The 15642-nt window shown below is 42.6% G+C and overlaps 1 protein-coding gene and 1 long non-coding RNA gene across 2 annotated transcripts; both read left to right on the forward strand.

Annotated features, from left to right (window-relative positions):
* The first annotated feature begins 5558 nt into the window (after positions 1 to 5558).
* Positions 5559 to 6539, forward strand: LOC123117250 (uncharacterized). The gene is made up of 2 exons (XM_044538050.1): positions 5559 to 5925; positions 6057 to 6539. The coding sequence occupies exons 1-2, from the start codon at positions 5686 to 5688 to the stop codon at positions 6150 to 6152; spliced, it is 336 nt and encodes a 111-aa protein (XP_044393985.1). The 5' UTR covers positions 5559 to 5685; the 3' UTR covers positions 6153 to 6539.
* Positions 6540 to 7462: 923 nt separating this feature from the next.
* On the forward strand, positions 7463 to 9932 carry LOC123117263 (uncharacterized). Its single transcript, XR_006457332.1, has 4 exons — positions 7463 to 7545; positions 7649 to 7756; positions 9441 to 9500; positions 9626 to 9932. It is a non-coding gene; the product is annotated as an uncharacterized lncRNA (long non-coding RNA).
* The last annotated feature ends 5710 nt before the right edge of the window (positions 9933 to 15642 follow it).

Genomic DNA, 15642 nt, shown 5'->3' on the forward strand with positions numbered 1-15642 from the left:
GCAGGTGACATCGTCACCACTTCCCCTGCAGCCGAAGCAGGAGCGAGAGACACCGGAGGAGAGCAACATCAGCAACACCCCGATGGCCATGCTCAATGAGGTACGGGTGAAGGGGTTACTCCGTCCACACTCCTTCCTCTCGCCGATGGGCACAACCGCAGTGATGGCGCTCAGTCTGGGGCGAATCGCCGCCCTCCGGCCGCCCCCATCACGGGAGCGACCGCAGCGCGTGCACCTCCCCCGGGGTGAGTCGACCAAGTCGTTGCGCCCGACAGAGTTGCTGGCCCTCAAGCGCCTTCGCCATGCCACCATGCCATCCTGGTGGCCGCCACGTAACAACGGGGATGTGGTACTATCGCTGCTGACACCGTCAGGAGCCGAGTGATGGTACGATATGCATCGTCATCACCCATGCCGAGTACGACTATGGAGGTCATGGCGCAGGCTCAGCTGTTAGTAAGGTTCCCGCTAGTGGCCGAGTAGATGGACGAGTGGTGTGCCACCATCCAGAGTCTGCTCGGTTTTGCCGAGGCTGGGGGCTCGCAGCAAGCTGGCCCGCCACGGCCTCACCAAGCGACGATGACGGCTCATGCTGCTGGTCGTAGAGAAGGGGCCACCCCCACAGTATAGTCCCCGCCACGGCGGCCAGCGTGAGCGCAGCAGAACCAAGAACCGTACGATGTCTCGATGGCCTCTTTTGACCCTCGAGCGCATCTAGACCGGTGGCGAGCCCCGGAGGATAGGCGAAGGGGAGACACGCGTGTTGTCATTGAGCGACGTCGCGACAACCACCACCGGACCAATGGGTGTGATGGTCCTGACGTCGATGAGCCTGCGCTCGATATTGGCGGATGCCTACCTTTCGAGGTTGGGTGCCTTGCCTTTACTCGTGAGCTGCGGCAAGTCCGTTGGCTGTCTGTCCACACGTTCAAGCCAGATATACCCAAGAAGTATGATGGGAGGCTAAACTCGGCAGAGTTTCTGAGCATCTACACCATCGCTTGTTGGCGTTCAAGATATGGGGGTACCCAGACTTGCCTGCCTGCGGCCCACTGCGCGGCTCCATCGGCGGCCTGGTACGGCCCAACTTCAGCATCAACAGCTTAAGACCCTCGCGAGGGGCCAAGCCTCGCGACGTGGACAATGCCAAGACCCCCGAGGGATCGGCCTCCTCAGGCTGGCTTCCGAGGTGCAGAGAGTTCTATGCAAGGTGCACCTCACGAGGCTCAGCTGACGTGAGCCATGACGACCAAGGCCAGGTGGGCGCCAGCGGGCGCAGGGCGCCAGTTTATACCTTGGTGCAAAGGAGGCAAGCGGAAGGTGTGGAGACCCGAGGAATCAGCCAAAAGTTTCCATTCTGGTGCAACAAGACCAAGACCGCCAGGACGACATGACGGAGGTCATAACCGAGCCCACCGTAGCGTCACGACCAGAGGCTTTTCCCAGACAAAAACCACTTTAGTCAGGATAGGATTTACTACTTGTCCCCCTTCAAATCTGGCCGTTGTGGGATCCCTTCCCGCCAACATTTGGGAAGAGGACCAAGGCCACTATAAATAGGACTTAGCCATCACTAAGGAGGGGGAGCTTAGATCCCTTCTCATCCAGCCACCTCACTAGCTCTCTTGAGCTCAAGAACACCTCACCTCCTGAGGCCAGTTCATCCACTATAGTAGTTCATCCCCAGCCTTTCGAGGCAATCCACCAAAACGCTGGAGTAGGGTATTACTCCGCAAGGTGGCCTGAACCAGGATAAACTGTTGTGTCTCTTTGCCCCTTTGAGCTTGACGCGCTTGGCTTAGGAGGATCGCAAGTAGGCAGGCTGGGTAGGTTGAGATCTCCACTCGCACCCCAGAGTTCGAACCTATCAAGGGTTTGAGGAACCCAAAATCCGACATTTGGTGCGTCAGGTAGGGGTGCATCGGATCCTCACTTCCGTCGATCAATCCACTGCTGTTCCGACAATTCCATGGCTGATGCACGTCGGGCGCGCCTGAGCGCTGGGCCGTGCTTGCTGCTCGCGTCGCTTAGTGATACGTCTCCAACGTATCTACTTTTCCAAACACTTTTGCCCTTGTTTTGGACTCTAACTTGCATAATTTGAATGAAACTAACCCGGACTGACGCTGTTTTCAGCAGAACTGCCATGATGTTGTTTTATATGTAGAAAAGAAAAGTTCTCGGAATGCCCTGAAAATCCACGGAGGCACTTTTCAGAAAATATAAAAAATACTGGTGAAAGAATCAAGACCAGGGGCCCCACACCCTGTCCATGAGGGTGGGCGGCGCGCCCCCTATCTCGTGGACCCCCTGGACCTCCACCGACCTCAACTCCAATTCCATATATTCACGTTCGGGGAGAAAAAAATCAGGGAGAAAATTTCATCGCGTTTTATGACATGGAGCCGCCGCCAAGCCCTAATCTCTCTCGGGAGGGCTGATCTGGAGTTCGTTCGGGGCTCCGGAGAGGGGGATTCGTCGCTGTTGTCATCATCAACCATCCTCCATCATCAATTTCATGATGCTCATCGCCGTGCGTGAGTAATTCCATCGTAGGCTTGCTGGACAGTGATGGGTTGGATGAGATTTACCATGTAATCAAGTTAGTTTTGTTAGGGTTTGATGCCTAGTATCCACTATGTTCTGAGATTGATGTTGCTATGACTTTGCTATGCTTAATGCTTGTCACTAGGGCCCGAGTGTCATGATTTCAGATCTGAACCTATTATGTTTTCATGAATATATGTGTGTTCTTGATCCTATCTTGCAAGTCTATAGTCACCTATTATGTGTTATGATCCGACAACCCCGAAGTGACAACAATCGGGATACTTCTCGGTGATGACCATAGTTTGAGGAGTTCATGTATTCACTATGTGTTAATGCTTTGTTCCGGTTCTTTATTAAAAGGAGGCCTTAATATCCCTTAGTTTCCATTAGGACTCTGCTGCCACGGGAGGGTAGGACAAAAGATGTCATGCAAGTTCTTTTCCATAAGCACGTATGACTATTTACGGAATACATGCCTACATTACATTGATGAACTGGAGCTAGTTCTATGTCACCCTATGTTATAGCTATTACATGAGGATTCGCATCCGGCATAATTATCCATCACTGATCCATTGCCTACGAGCTTTTCACATATTGTTCTTCGCTTTTTTACTTTTCCGTTGCTATTGTTACAACTACTACAAAACCCCAAAACATTATTTTTGCTACTGTTACCTTTATTATCATACCACTTTTACTACTAAATACTTTGCTACAAATACTAAGTTATCCAGGTGTGGTTGAATTGACAACTCAACTGCTAATACTCAAGAATATTCTTTGGCTCCCCTTGTGTCGAATCAATAAATTTGGGTTGAATACTTTAATCTCGAAAGCTGTTGCGATCCCCTACACTTGTGGGTTAGCAAGACTAATTTATGGCGCCGTTGCCGGGGAGCATAGCTCTATTCTCTAAGTCACTTGGGATTTATATCTGTTAATCACTATGAAGAACTTGAAAGACGACAGAACTACGATTTTTCCCTCAACTACGAGGGGAGGTAAGGAACTGCCATCTAGCTCTGCACTAGATTCTCCTTCTGTTTTGAGTAAACTTGCGACACCTAAACCTGCTACTGCTATGAACTCTGATATGTTGTATGTTTTTGATGATGCCACTTCTGTTATGCATGATACTTATGATAAAACTACTTCTGTGCGTGATACCACTTTGCCATTAGGTGATTTTCTTGATGAACAACTTGCTAGAGTTAGGGGGAATGAAATTATTGTAGATGCTATTATTGATGATAGTGATGATGAAAATTCTCCCAATGATTATGAATTGCCTGTTGTTACTTAGGGTTATGTTATGAATGAAGAAGCTGCTAGAGCTATCTTTGCTTGCAATGATAGATATGATCTTAAAAAATTATTAGCTAAATGGAAGCAGCAGTCTCTTAATGCTAGAATGAAACATGACCTTGCTTTTGCTACTTCACCTATCTGTGTTACTGATAAGGATTATGAGTTCTCTGTTGATCCCAAAATTATTACTTTAGTTGAATCCGATCCTTTTTATGGCCTTGAATCTGAAACTGTTGTGGCACATCTTACCAAGTTGAATGATATAGCCACCCTGTTTACTCATGATGAGAAGTCTCGCTATTTTTATATCCTTAAGATATTTCCGTTCTCATTAAAGGGTGATGCTAAGACTTGGTATAATTCTCTTGCTCCTGGTTGTGTGCGTAGTTCCCAGGATATGATTTATTACTTCTCTGCTAAATATTTCCTTACTCATAAGAAACAAGCTGCCTTGCGGGGAATATATAATTTGTGCAAATCAAAGAAGAGAGTCTCCCACGAGCTTGGGGGAGGCTTCTCCGGTTACTTAATGTTTGCCTGACCATCCTCTCAAGAAAAATGAAATACTTGATATCTTTTATAATGGACTAACCGATGCTTCCAAGGACTACTTAGATAGTTGTGCTGGTTGTATTTTCAAGGAAAGAACAGTCGACGAAGTTGAATTACTATTGAATAATATGTTGACTAATGAAAATAGTTGGACTCTTCCTGAGCCAATTCCTGAGGCAATACCTGAACCAATTGAGCCAACTCCTGAGCCTATTCCTAAACCCACTCCGAAGAAGAGAGGTGTTTTATTCTCAATCCTGAAGATATGCAAGAGGCGAAGAAATCAGTGAAAGAAAAAGGTATTAAAGCTGAAGATGTTAAGAATTTACCTTCTATTGAAGGAATACATGGTCTTTATATACCTCCTGTTGAAGAACCACATTGTCTTGATAACCCGACACAGGTAGTAAAGGTAAATTCTCTCTATAGATATGATAAAGTTGAAATCCCCTCTACTAAAATTCATAGCCCGTGCTTAGATGAATTTGATGACATTATGGCTAGGCAAGAAAGTTTTAATGCTTATTTTAACATATAATGAGGCTAGGCATCTGCTTCCATCTGGGTCGTTGGATGTTGGTAAAACAGTTGATTTTTTGCTGGTGCTCGTTGGATCGTCGCTGAAAATCTACCGTTGCCCTTTTGACCGCACGATGAGTTTTGGATGGGGGATGACCTGTGGGCTCGGGCAAAACCTCATTGGCTGGGTCGCCGTTTTTTGGTGCGCTAGCGGCCTCTCCTGCCGCGCCGCGTGCACTCGTCATGGGCATTGCCTTTGTTTCTGTTTTCCGCTCGCCCCTCTGGTTCACCAGTTGGTGCGGCTGCCAGTGGGCCTGCCTGCTCTTTGGCCCCACACATCCATCTAATGGCTGTGGCTTTTTTGTGTGAGTGTTGCCTCCCGCATCACGTCGTGTCGTGGGTCAAATGCGTCTGGGGGACCGCTCCTCGCGCGCTGCCCGCGTCGTGCGGTATGGGGAGCAGTTGCGCAGGGATAGGCCGATGCGTATGTACACCGCTTATGCACCCGCGTCCGTCCTGTAGCGATGACAAGTGGGCCAACACTGCTCCTGGCCCCGTTCGTCGGTGGCACCGGTTGCACATCTCATCGCGGTCGAGATTCGCCAATACCATTCGCCCGCGCGCCGCGCTCGTCCCGCGGAACGTGCAAAAGGGTCAAAGCCCTAGCCGCCAACCTTCCTTGTCAAGCCCGCGGCCCCTCCGCCTCATCTCCTCCCCGTCCCTCCTCTCCAATGCCGCCGCCCTCGATGCGCCATGAGGGCACCGTCGACACGTCAGGGATACACCGTGATGGAGCTCAGCCCAAGCCCAGCAGAAGCCACTCCTAACCATGTTCGCTCGATTGACAAGAGCAGGGCGGAAGATTGGATCGAGGGCGCCCGCATGGCCTCGCCGCCGCTGTCACCTGGATTCGCTAGCCGCCTCCTTGAGTCACACCCGTCGCCGCCGCGAGTAAGCTCCACCGTTGCTGCCAGGAATCTCGTCCCCGGCAAGGTAATTTCCTCTGAATCCCTGCTCTCCCTAACTCCCTTATCCTGCTGCCCTACTTGCTGCGTGTGTGCTGTGTGCTGTGTGCGTTTAGCCATGATCTCCGCGAGAAAGCTCAAGTCCCTCGACTTTTACAGGTACCATCCGCCTCCCTTCCGATCTTCAGATCTCCATATGTGGTGAATGTGGTGTTTTGGTTTTTCGTCGGATTACTATCTGTATTCGGGGATTAGCTATGAATTGATGTTTTTTACTTCGAGCGTGGATATTCGACAGTAGTGATTTAGGTCTTTTTGTAGAACAGAATGATTAACTTGGTCTATTTATGGAAAACTGGTAGATGATATATGTATGAACGATCGTAACACTGAAAATGCAAAATTTACAATATGGTGTAATGATGGTTGGTGGGGTGTGACTTTTTTGCTGGCATTGTCCAGTGCAGTTTTTAGATTTCTACTGAGTAGGACCGTGTTTTGGGATTTGTTTTTGTGTTGATGTTTGCAGGAAAATTCCTAGGGATTTTATTGACGGAGGCATCACTATCTGCTGCTGGATTATCCATTTTTGTAGCACTAGCAATGCTAGGCCGCTCATGCCAAGCATCGTTTCACATTCAGGCAAGGCTCTTTGCTTGCAACCACTGCTGCACTCACTATACATGGGGTTTGATCAAAATGTATCAGAAAGATGGTCTCCTTGAGAAACATTTGGTAGATAAATTTTTTGACCTGGGTAGATAACTTTTATTATTCAAGATGCAACATTTTGTTTTTATGTATTTTGTCATCGATATTCCTCTAAATGTTTTGTGTACTTTAAGCAAAATGTTGGGTTTGTGTTTATTTTTACATAGTTAGGCAATCTGCATACATTTTCCATACATCAACATATCTGTTGAAAAACAGAGAATTGCTTCTAGGCATCCACATATACTCACTAAAGAAATAGAGAATATTAATTGCTCCTCAACTGTCTGCATGCATCCACATGCACTCATTAGAAAAACAGTGAGTACAAATTACCCCTCTACCGTCTACGGAACCTAAGAAACAGATAACACAAATTCTGTAATAAAAATTATCTATACAATTGACCATGCAATACCATATCCAATGAGAATAGCTACCGAACTTGCAAAGAGAACCAATAATGTTGGATCGCCAATTGATAGCAAGCTTAAACAAGAAAGGCACTTGAACATTTATAACATAGTGTTCATTATAAACAAAAAAGGTCGGGTGATAATAGTTCAAAGCTTAATGTAACAATTTTCATGCTTTAAGTTCATTATTGCGCATATCATAACTGCAAGGGTGATATTCTTTCTTAAATTTCAGAATGATGGTAGTTGACTATTTGAAACCTTGTTGAGCAATTAACAAGAAATGGATCTTATTTACTTTGCCACTATTATGGCTTTAGCTGTACTTGGCATGTCAAGAGCTGGTGTTAGGTTCTACCGGATTGATTTTTAGCTCCTTTTTCTTAGGTTCTACTGACTCGTGTTCTTATTTTATCCTCATTTTTTCCTTTCCAATTTTGCAGGGAGGTTTACTCTCCCTCGAGGTAAGCGTCGATGCAATGGATATTGATTTTGGCTTCGGTGCAAATTGAGTACAGACGGTGAGACTTATTCCATTTGTTTATCCTTTTGGCCTCTTAATCAAGAACAACGCTCAAAGCTTACATGGTTGTCAATCTTGGGTGCCTTGTGCGGACTTTCCAGTTTCGGCATCATTTTAAAATTGTTTGGTGTCCATGAATTTGCCGATGAGCTTGGCGTGCACCAGCTGCCTCATGTAGGATTTTGGCGCTCGTGATCTTCCTTGCTTAGGTGACCTGCCCCAATCCTTATTCCCCTCCCCTCTGATCTCTCTCTCTCTTTCTCTCTCTCTCTCTCTCTCTCTCTCTCAGGTTTGACGTGTGTTCTGATTTAAGCTTAACATGATTTTTTGATAAAAATTCCATGGAGGACAATGGTTTTCTGTAAAACAAGCCATTCAAAGGAAAATAACTATACTTGAGTTCATTGTATTTTGTGTGATTTGCACCATGATTGGATTTTTGGACAAATGGGCATTGTTGCTTCACTGCTATATGTGGTTGATGCTTGGTTCAGAAACTCGGTTCGAGTTAAATTGCTTTAGGCCATCCTTCGTATTTTTTCAGGATGTGTATGGAAGCACAAAAGTAGTATCAAGTATCAACAATACAAAGGGTCACTTCACATTTTTATCAAAACTGTGTATATATGCATTTAAGAGCTTAGCAAGAGAATAGCCTCTCTGTTCCAGGAGAAGAATTAATGCTCTGTTTTTTGCATATGCATGCAGCAGCAACTCTTTTGTATTCTGGTTCAAGAAAATATTTACTATGTGAAGTGAGGAGTAGAATTGAAAAAAATGCAACTTTCGATATGTAATATGTAATGCATATAATTTTTTTAGGTAGTCTGCATCGCTAGAAAGCTCCTGTTTAGATACAGTCATCTGCACTAAGCTTCATGATTCATAGAAAGAAAAGGACTCCATAAAGGTTCAGATTCTTGTTATGTTGTGATTTTGCAAGATTTCTGTAGTTATAAAGCTCTTGTTTAGATACTGTCATAGAAATAAAAGGACTCCATAAAGGTTCAAATTCTTTTTATGTTGTGATTTTGCGAGATTTCTGTAGTTATTTATTTTAATACCTACTCCCTCCGTTCCAAAATAGATGACCCAACTTTGGGTCATCTATTTTGGAACGGAGGGTGAATTTAAGAATTGGGATCATCTTGAAAATTACGCTTCCACCTGCTGATTTATGTTGCCTTAGCACTCCTGCTATTTCCTGAAAAAATGTTGTGCACAGGCTGGCTGTGACCGATTGTATAGAGCCCTATGCTATGAATGTGAATATCGAACAAATTAAATATCGCTCTAGGTGATTCTAACGATAACAAATCATTATCCTTTACCACGATATGATAGTGGCGGTGTCAGATTATGATACATGGTGCAAATCTTATCGTTTCTCTCACGTAATATCTTCTTATTGTTCAATACTATGATCCACAATGTGATACTGAAAACGTTGATTAACATTGTGTTACAGTTTGGTGCAGTTCTATTTTTCCTTGTGATTGTGTTTATAACATATATTATATTTTCAGCTATTAGAATAAAGTGTCTATATCTTGGTTCAAGTTGCCCGCAAAACCATTTTTTATAAGTTTGCGTGCTATTAGAATATAGTGTGTGTACCTTGGTTTGAGTTATCTTCAAAACTGTTTTTTAGAAGCTTGCACATTTCTATTTAGGAATGAGATTTCTCTACTGAATATGTGATCCTCACTTCTGAGTGGTAAATTCTTTGATCTTTTTGTCATCTACTTCTACTTGCTGACATCTACATATCTAAGGAGCGGGAGGTGAAAGTGCAAATCAAAATTTCTATTTTGGAATGCGATGTTCTCTACTAATGTGATTATCAATTTTGTGTGGTAATTAATTTCTGAGCCTATAAATTCTTTGATGCAGCAAACTACTATGGTTGCTGATCCATCACAATATTGACCATGAACTTTGTGCATCTCTGAGGTTAGTATTCCAGAATTCGAGTGGCACAGACTGCGGCAGAGAGTAAAAGGTCTCTTCCTAATGCTCTCTACGACACTAACTCATGATTAATGTTTATCCCTGCCTTTGTCTCTGTTTTGTGTCAGGTTCTTTTGCATGAGGAAACGGAAGGATATCTTCGTCCTCAGCACATCGGTGTCTAAGGCTGCTTCCTGTGTCACTGCGCCGGCAGAGTGCAAGAACAAACATTAATGTATCAGTGTAGATAATTGTATCTTTCTTTTTTCATTGATTTAAGATACTCACATATATATGGTTACCAATGCTCTACCGTACCTAATTGTTGGTTCTAATTGGCTTCTCTATCAGAGAGTCAAGCCACAACTTTGACAAATCTGCTATCATGTTCAGTAAAAATACCAAGAATGATGTTCGAAAAGCTATGCTGCACCATCTGGGACCGGGTTGTGATACTTGGAATGGGATACATGGGACTCTCAGTGTATGTGGGACAGTGAAAGATCTTTGCGTATCTGAAGGATAGAATTTGGCAACGTATACAAGGCAGGGAAGGAGGTTTTGATAAATGCATGTGCCCAGTCCATACCCACTTTTTCCATGTCAGTTTTTGACCTTACAAAGGGGCTATATGAAAATGCGTGTTTTTTTATATGTAAGGATTTAGCGTTCGTGTTGGCCCAGACATAAGATTATTAAAAAGATACACATATTTTTATTAGCATGATTTTGAATGTTAATTTGTGCTATCAAATTAGAATGTGTTTGTTTTAAATAGAGCCCTATGCTACAAATTTTAAATGTGTATGTACATCGTATTGTAGAGAAAGACCCCCATTTTTTTAATTAACAACTAAATCATGAATTTCTTTTCATCGCTAACATGGAATCAAACGGGTCTCTGCGCCATTTGGTGCAACGGGTCCACTAGTGTTGGTAGAGAGTTAAAGAATAATGCTTTCAAAATAGGACGCGTAAGCGATAATATGGCTAGAGTTAAAGGTGAACTTAAATGCATTAGCAAATATACTTCTATGGTTGCTACCCAAGCTGAGCAAGTACTTAAAGCTCAAAATGATTTGCTTGATGAATTAAATAATAAAAATGACTTTGCTATTAGAGTGGCTACTAGAACTGGTAGAATGACTCAGGAACCTTTGTATCCTGAAGGACACCCTAAGAGAATCGAGCAAGATTCTCAGAGAAACAATTTAGAGGCACCTAGTTCTTCTAAAAAGAAGAAAAAGAAAAACAATAGGACTTTGCATGCTTCTAGGGAACCTGTTGTAGACACACCTGAGAATCCCAATGATATTTCTATTTCTGATGCTGAAACACAATCAGGTGATGAACATGAACCTAGTGATAATGTTAATGATAATGTTCATGTTGGTGCTCAACCTAGCAAAAACAATGATGTAGAGATTGAACCTGCTGTTGATCTTGATAACCCACAATCAAAGAATCAACATTATGATAAGAGAGATTTTGTTGCTAGGAAGCACGGTAAAGAAAGAGAACCATGGGTTCAGAAACCCATGCCCTTTCCTCCTAAACCATCCAAGTCAAAGGATGATGAGGATTTTGAGCGCTTTGCTGAAATGATTGGATCTATTTTCTTACGTATGCGTTTAACTGATATGCTTAAAGTAAATCCTTATGCTAAGTATATGAAGGATATCATTACAAATAAAAGAAAGATACCGGAAGCTAAAATTTCCACCATGCTTGCTAATTACACTTTTAAGGGTGGAATACCAAAGAAACTTGGAGATCCCGGGGAACCAACTATACCATGCTCCATTAAAGAAATTATTTTAGAACTGCTTTATGTGATCTTGGAGCCGGTGTTAGTGTTATGCCTCTCTCTCTTTATATCGTAGACTTGAATTGAATAAGTTGACACCTACTGAAATATCCTTGCAAATGACTGATAAATCAACTGCTATACCTGTCGGTATTTGTGAGGATGCTGCTGTTGTGGTTGCAAATGTCACTATCTTAACGGACTTTGTTATTCTTGATATTCCCGAGGACGATAGTATGTCGATTATCCTTGGTAGACCTTTTCTTAATACTACAGGGGCTGTTATTGATTGCAACAAAGACAATGTCACTTTTCATGTTAATGGTAATGAGCATACGGTACACTTTCCGAGGAAACAATCTCAAGTTCATAGCATCAATTCTACTGGAAAAGTTCCAACTATCATTATTGGAGGTTTTGAATTTCCTCTTCCTACTATCAAGAAAAAATATGATATTCTTATTATTGGGGATTTTCATATCCCCGTTGAGGTAACTTAGTGTTATTCGAAATTTCTCCGGTTCCGTGTTATTCGGAATGAGTTTGTTAACAAGACTTGATCAACCTTGTTAGTTGATTCATTTTGATGATCACGAGATGGATGAAACTAGAAGGCACAACCTTCTGTACCCTCTTTTTAATTTTTGTTATTTAGAATAAATAAAGCAAAAATAGTATTTTCTGTCTGTTTTCTGAATTATCCCTGCAATAAAAAATTATCCTGAAAATAAAAGTGCTCCAAATGCCCTGCAAATTTAGTATGATTTTTATGAAATATTTGAGGATTTTAGACACTGAAATCACTGCAAGAGGGGCAAGCACCAGGCCACAAGAGTGGAGGGTGCGCCCACCCCACCTGGGCGCATCTCCTATCTCGTGGGCCCCTAGTGGCCCCCTCCACTTATGCCAGCACCCACACACTTCATCTTCTACCCAAAAAAAATCCCCATCAAGCTCAAGCACGAGTTCTAGCTCATTTTGCTGCGATTTTCGATCTCCTTGCTCAAAGCTCCATTCACAAAACTGCTTTGGGAGATTGTTGCTTGGTATGTGACTCCTCCATTGGTCCAATTAGCTTTTGTTCTAGTACTTTATTCATTGCAAATTTTTGCTGCATAGGTGACCATGTTCTTGAGCTTGCATGTTAAATTTATGAGGTCCCAAGCAATTCTAATGCATGATATAGGCTCTAGGCACTTGTAGGAGTAGTTGCTATCAATCTTGTCTAGTTTTATTTACTTTTATTTTGAAGTTACTAAAATTTCAGAAATTTTTCAGAAAAAGAATTATGTCTAAGAGAATGTACCAAGGTGGTTCCTCGGTGAAGAAAGGGCCTAGGATTGCTATACGCGAGCAAGATGTTGAATTGCCAAGGGACGCGGATGTATGAGCTTGTGAGTGGCCCTCCAATGCTTTTATGGTCGAAGCAGGCTTCAAGGAGGAATTTGACGCGTATGTGCGTAATGCTGAGCTGGAGGACTTCTTACAAGATAAGTGTCCTCAGTACTATCAATTGACTGATTCCTTTGTGCGGCGGTTCAAATATAACTGTACGCGTAATTCTCCTAGTGTCATATTTGATATTTATGATACATCTTATACCATGGACTTAGAGGATTTTACAACTGCTTGCAAACTTCCGCAGTGGGGCAATAGTAATGATCCTCACAAATCTGAATTTAGAGATTTCCTTGCTAGTATTATGGGAGAATCTAGGGACATAGCACAAGCTATCACAGGGAGCATTCATTTTTCTGCTATACATTTTTTTGCTCTCTTCATTGGTAGATGCATTAACGATAAACATGAAGCATGTCACATGTGTGTCCCTGATCTGAGTGTCCTCAAGAGTGTCGTGTTAGGCTATAAAGGTTATAACTTGGGGGCAATAGTTGCACATAGGTTGCAGAATAATAGTAGAAAGGGAAATTATTTGGAGGAATTTATGCAACCCGTGTGGCTAATTATCTTGGTATAGCCCCACGAGAGGGAGATATGTTGATACCTCCTGTTTATTTGGATTATGAAGCTATGGTCAATCATCAATTTCTTAGGAGGAATGAACAATTCCTCCAATATCGACTAATCTATGACAGACGCAACGTCGTCCATGTTACTCTTCCTGCCCCCTACCTTTTTGATTATCAGGCAAAAGGAAGATATGTTGTCACCAGGGAGGAAGCAGCTGAACACGAGGGGAGAGCCGAGGCAGCTCGCCAACACGCCGTAGCTCAGGAGACGGTTGCCGCTGCATCTTAGTACGACCCCAGTTTCACTTACGGATATCAGCCAGGCGGTCCTTGGTACTAGACCAACTTAGGCCAAAAGCCTAAGCTTGGGGAAGTACGTATTTCTCACCGACTTTACATTCATGTTCACACACTAGTCATCGGTGCTCATACTCTTTCATTATATTATCCATGCTAGTTTAAATTTCTTTTTTCTAGTTTTCTTCTTGTGTGTTTGATAAACCTTAAGAAAACCAAAAAAAATTAGTTAGTTTAATTTCCATGCTTGTAGTAGAATTAAAATGAAAACCCAAAAAGATTTCTAGTTCTTCTTCTTACTTGTTGGGAGCTTTCCCGTGTAAATAGTTTTCTTTTATTTTCTTTCCTTTGGGGGTCGAGAAGACCATATTGAAAATGCTTAGTGGCTCTCATATGCATGATTGTTTATTTAACCTAGAGCCCCTATTACTTGTCTTCTCTTTTGAGTTGAATGCTTGCAGATTCCAGCTTAGTCCAATGCACGTGCACTCTTATTATTGTACACATCGTTCGGTCGTGCAAGTGAAAGGCAATAATGACGATATATGATGGACTTACTGGGATGAGAAAAGCTGGTATGAACTCAACCTCTCTTATTTTTGTAAATATGATGAGTTCATCGTTTCTGATTCAGCTTATTATGAAGTAAACATATTTGCAATTACATTTAGAGATTATAGTTACTTGTGCCATGCTTGATTAGCTATGAGTTATAATGGTTTACCTTGCGTGCCAACATGCTATTAGAATGATTATGATGTGGTATGATGGGATGGTATACTCCTTTGAATGACTTGAGTGACTCGACTTGGCACATGTTCACGCATGTAGTTGAAACAAATCAACATAGCCTTCATGATATTTATGTTCATGGTAGATTATATCCTACTCATGCTTGTACACGGTGTGAATTAATTTTAATGCATCGTTATGACTGTTGTCGCTCTCTCAGTTGGTCGCTTCCCAGTCTTTTGCCAGCCTTCACCTGTACTAAGCGGAAATACTGCTTGTGCATCCAAACTCCTTAAACCCCAAAGTTGTTCCATATGAGTCCACTATACCTTCCTATATGCGGTATTTACCTGCCGTTCCAAGTAAATTTGTATGTGCCAAACTCCAAACCTTCAAATGAAATTCTGTTTTGTATGCTCGAGCAGCTCATGTTACAACTAGGGCTGCCTAAATCTTCCATGCTAGGTGGGTTATTCTCAAGAGGAGTGGACTCCGCTCCTCATTCACGAGAAAGGGCCGGTAACCGGGATGCCCAGTCCCATGATCCAAAAAGATCAAAGCAAATCAAAATAATTAAACAAAACTCTCCCAGGGTTGTTGTTAGTTGGAGGCACTCATTGGATTGATGCTTGTTGGTGGTTGGGAGAGTATAAACCTTTACCATTCTATTTGGGAACTGCCTATAATGCATGTAGTATGGAAGGTACAACAATCTCATAGTTCTTGCGTTGACAGCGAAAGTATGCCGCTCAAAATGTCATTCAATCTCTATTTTAAAATCGAGCTCTGGCACCTCTACAAATCCCTGCTTCCCTCTACAAAGGGCCTATCTATTTACTTTTATGTTGAGTCATCACCCTTCTTATTAAAAGCACCCGCTGGAGAGCACACTGTCATTTGCATTCATTGCTATTGGTTTATATTGGGTATGACTTGACTGGATCTCTTTTACCATGAATTACAATGTTTAGTCAGTCCTTGATCTTTAAAGGTGCTCTGCATTTATGTTTTGCGGTCTCAGAAAGGGCTAGCGAGATACCATTTTGTTATATCATGTTATGATTCTTTTGAGAAAGTGTTGTCATCCGAGTTTTATTATTATGGCTCGCTAGCTGATTATGCTATTGATATGAGTAATTGTGAGACCTAAGTGTTATTATGAGTATAATTAGTTCATAATATTTGCTGAAACTTGAATGATGGCTTTGCATGTTTACAACAACAAGAGCAAACAGAGTTTGTAAAAGTTTTTCTTTATCACTTTCAGTTTATCAACTGAATTGCTTGAGGACAAGCAAAGGTTTAAGCTTGGGGGAGTTGATACGTCTCCAACGTATCT

Source organism: Triticum aestivum, chromosome 1B, assembly GCF_018294505.1.
Source record: "Triticum aestivum cultivar Chinese Spring chromosome 1B, IWGSC CS RefSeq v2.1, whole genome shotgun sequence".
In the NCBI taxonomy this organism is placed as follows: Eukaryota; Viridiplantae; Streptophyta; class Magnoliopsida; order Poales; family Poaceae; genus Triticum; species Triticum aestivum.